The sequence below is a fragment of the Amphimedon queenslandica genome, unplaced genomic scaffold, assembly GCF_000090795.2.
Source record: "Amphimedon queenslandica unplaced genomic scaffold, v1.1 AMPQUscaffold_13430, whole genome shotgun sequence".
Classification (NCBI taxonomy): Eukaryota; Metazoa; Porifera; class Demospongiae; order Haplosclerida; family Niphatidae; genus Amphimedon; species Amphimedon queenslandica.
This window is the reverse complement of record NW_003546334.1, coordinates 190,469-193,793: the sequence shown is the minus strand read 5'-3', so window position 1 is coordinate 193,793 and position 3,325 is coordinate 190,469. Positions and strand designations below refer to the sequence as shown.

The window sequence follows — 3,325 nt, the reverse complement described above, 5'->3', positions numbered from 1 at the left end:
AGATTTTGGAGAAATGCTACAAATGAAACCTCAAGAAGTTCACAATGCCCTAAAGTTTTTCCATATACTAAAAATGTTATTTCATTATGATGATTCACCAGCAAAGGACATAGTGTTTCTGAAATTGGATGGTCTTATTAGCATTATTAAAGAATTAATGGATGCCATAACTGAATTTCGAAAATTCAAAGGTTTAGAAAGAGAGCAAAGACAACTAGCAACAGTAGGATGTCTTTCAATTGAAAATCTCAAGTCAACTGTTTCTTTTAAAATGATTTCATCAATATTTAATAATGATGATGACTTTGTGTCAAAAATGCTTTTGGGTCTGTTTCAACATCTTGACATTGCTGCACAGCTTTCAAAAACAGAATTTTTAATGCCAGCACTTCTTCCTCTTATTGATATATCTGACACTGAGGTAGCTACTCTTGAAACAATGCCTTTACTTTTCTACTTTAAAGACAGAGCTGTTCCTATGGGCCTCTTTTGTGCTGTTATAGTGCATCTTCTCTCAGACTCTTGGAGAATTACTTCCAGGAAAGGAAATTATTCTAATTTTTTTACATTACAAAAAACAATGGAAACTTGTCGAATAATAAACTTAACTCTAGTAGAACAGCTTGATTGCATTGAAATGCATTGTGAAAAAACTGCTGATAGAATCAAAGTTAAAGATGCTGTAGAGAAATCTATAAATGAAGTTATGAAGAAGAAAAATATTGATGATGAGTTACCAATTCTGGCATTTTATTGTCTGCCACAATGTGGTGATGGAAGAGATCATAAAGTTACAAAAACGGAAGATGGCATTATTTGTGAGGAAACCAACCAGGATTTCCAAACAAATGAAGAATATTGTTCATGGTTTAGAAGTCAGCAAGATAAAAGTGATAATTGTGAGTAAAAAGTATGCTGTACTGCTTTTATATATTATATTATAGGTACAAAAGTCCTTACCATTGGTGATTGGAACGATATAATAGGAATATTAGACAACAATGGCTTTCCAAGTCACAAATGGCATAAACTTGGAGTAAAATTAAATATAGACTATGATCAGTTAGAAAATATTGAAAAAGATAAAAAAGAAAGCTATGATTGTTATTGCAAATGTATTGCAGTGTGGTTGAAAACTGATGGTAAACCAACATACAGCAAACTAATTGATGCTGTTGGATCTAAAGGTACTGGTGAACCTGCTGTAGCTGCTGCCATTAAAGAACATTTAAGTGCAACATAATTTTTAGTGCTATATAGGCATTTTTTGTTTGTTTTCTTTACATTCAAGTCCTAAACTAACTAGGATTATAGATTTTTCATACATGTAGTTGTACAAAAACTCATTTGGTAACTCATAGTATCATTTGACTATTCTTTTGTTTCGCTTTCTTATTTTTGGTTTCTATCTTTTTCCTCAGCACATCCTTTATGCAATTTTTGGTACTTTAGTTTGCATATGTAATTGCTATGTTATTTTTGCTTTTATGCTGCTATATTTTAAGAATAATAATATCAAACAGTATCCACATTAATTAACAATTATCTTAGCATTGTCATTGTCCAATGTATTATTATTATTAAATAATTCCTTTTCCTTTCCTAACAACTTTAACAATAATAAAAGTAACAACAGCCACTACTATTATAACTATTAATACTATTATAATAATTAACTTGATTGATCTCTTCTGATGCTTCTCATGTATAACTAATCATTACTTGTGATATTTCAGCAGTTAGTATGTCAATGTTGTGTTCTTCTTCAACATCATCAAACACATCAGGTCTTGTACTATGTTTATCCTGTAACTCCTCCAACTCATGCACTGGAGAATGGAGAGGGAGGGAGGGAGAGGTAACCAGGGCAAAAATGTGTCATGAGAGCCACAATGTCTAATGCCAATATTTTGGGTAGCTTACTATTATGTACTACTAGGTGTACTAGTTGTAAATAATACTAGACACACGTGTCAAACATTAAGGCATTTTTTACACGTGCTTGTAACAAGAGCTGCATGATGCATGCCTCATGTTCAGCAGGCTATATAAAGAGGTACTTTTTGATGCAGTGAGCAAGTTACAACTAAAGGGAAATCACGATGAAGACTCTTGTATTCTTCTTTATGACTCTCAGTGTTTGTGTTCTGGCTATGCCAAGTATGTCAATAGTTGTATGTGTTAATGTATGTTCATTGTATGTTATTTCTATGATAGGCACAAAGTCTTACAACAATGATCATTACAGGTATAATGTATTGTGTGTATACTATTGTACATTATTCATGTGACCTTAGGAACAGAAACAAAGTAACAAACATGAAGAACGAGACTTCACCACCAGAAGGGAGATCATTTGTACATACAAGTATTTTTGTTTCTATTGAATTAAGAATTCATCATTACAATTTAAAGGTATTGGAGTACTTGGTATACGAATCATAGCTGAAGGAAACAATCTTTGTGTTTACACAGATAACATCAAAAAAGGCTGTGTTGATGGTAAGACTTTTGCAACTAGAGTTTGTACTGCTTCATTCGATTTGTAGCTAACAAAGCTTGTGGAGCAAAAGTTGGTGAATTTTCTATTGGTTGTGCTGATGATGAGGAGCTGTTTATTGAAAGATGCTATAAGAAATGTTCACTTCTTGCTAATAAACATTTCCCATTACGCACAGCTATTCATACATGCTCAAGGAATGGATGCACTTCAAGTCAGGAATACGATGCTGGTTTGTGCTATCCTAAATGCAAAGATTACTACATCGGAGTTGCCCACCTTTGTTGGGGATACTGCAGCAAATTCTGTGGATCAGCATACACTGACATGGGTCTATACTGCTACCGGTGGTGGCCACCACATAGCTGTTACAAACCAAGGTATGATAGAGGTGCTGGGGTCCTCCCTTACCAGCCCTGGACCAAGGGAGCGGGATGCAATGGGTTTAGAGTAGATAATACAGGAGGATGTCCATTGTACGATATCTCTGATAAATTGCCTGCTGGTTATCAATGCTGAACTGGCTTAATATAATAAGTGCATGAAGAAGCAATATAGGACTATTTTTGTTAGGACTATTTTTTGATTATTTTTGGTGCTTCTTATTTCATGCAATTTATTCTAAAAAATTATTATCAAAACCTTATCAATCAATGACTTTTATATACCAAGTTATCTATGCACAAACTTTAGCTTTCACTTGCAATGTTTGTTTACGTATGACTTTACTACTAAATTATGTAAAAAATGAGAAACTCTAGTGTGACTTTGATTAATAATTTTTTAAAAGCATAAGAGAAATAGTCTTGTATATTTATACCATGA

The 3,325-nt window shown here is 33.1% G+C and overlaps 1 protein-coding gene and 1 long non-coding RNA gene across 2 annotated transcripts; both read left to right on the top strand.

Moving 5' to 3' along the window:
* Window positions 1–371: 371 nt before the first annotated feature.
* On the top strand, window positions 372–1,415 carry LOC109581592 (uncharacterized). Its single transcript, XM_019995848.1, has 2 exons — window positions 372–899; window positions 945–1,415. Exons 1-2 carry the CDS (start codon window positions 380–382, stop codon window positions 1,241–1,243), a joined length of 819 nt encoding a protein of 272 aa, XP_019851407.1. The 5' UTR covers window positions 372–379; the 3' UTR covers window positions 1,244–1,415.
* Window positions 1,416–1,866: 451 nt separating this feature from the next.
* Window positions 1,867–2,347, top strand: LOC109581591 (uncharacterized). Its single transcript, XR_002184688.1, has 3 exons — window positions 1,867–2,160; window positions 2,218–2,248; window positions 2,298–2,347. It is a non-coding gene; the product is annotated as an uncharacterized LOC109581591 (long non-coding RNA).
* The last annotated feature ends 978 nt before the right edge of the window (window positions 2,348–3,325 follow it).

Bases quoted from the DNA above. Each gene is read 5' to 3' on its own strand.
- LOC109581592 (XM_019995848.1), top strand. From the start codon at position 380: ATGCCAGCACTTCTTCCTCTTATTGATATATCTGACACTGAGGTAGCT. The intron at 900-944 runs GTGAGTAAAAAG...ATTATATTATAG, and splicing joins GCAAGATAAAAGTGATAATT to GTACAAAAGTCCTTACCATT.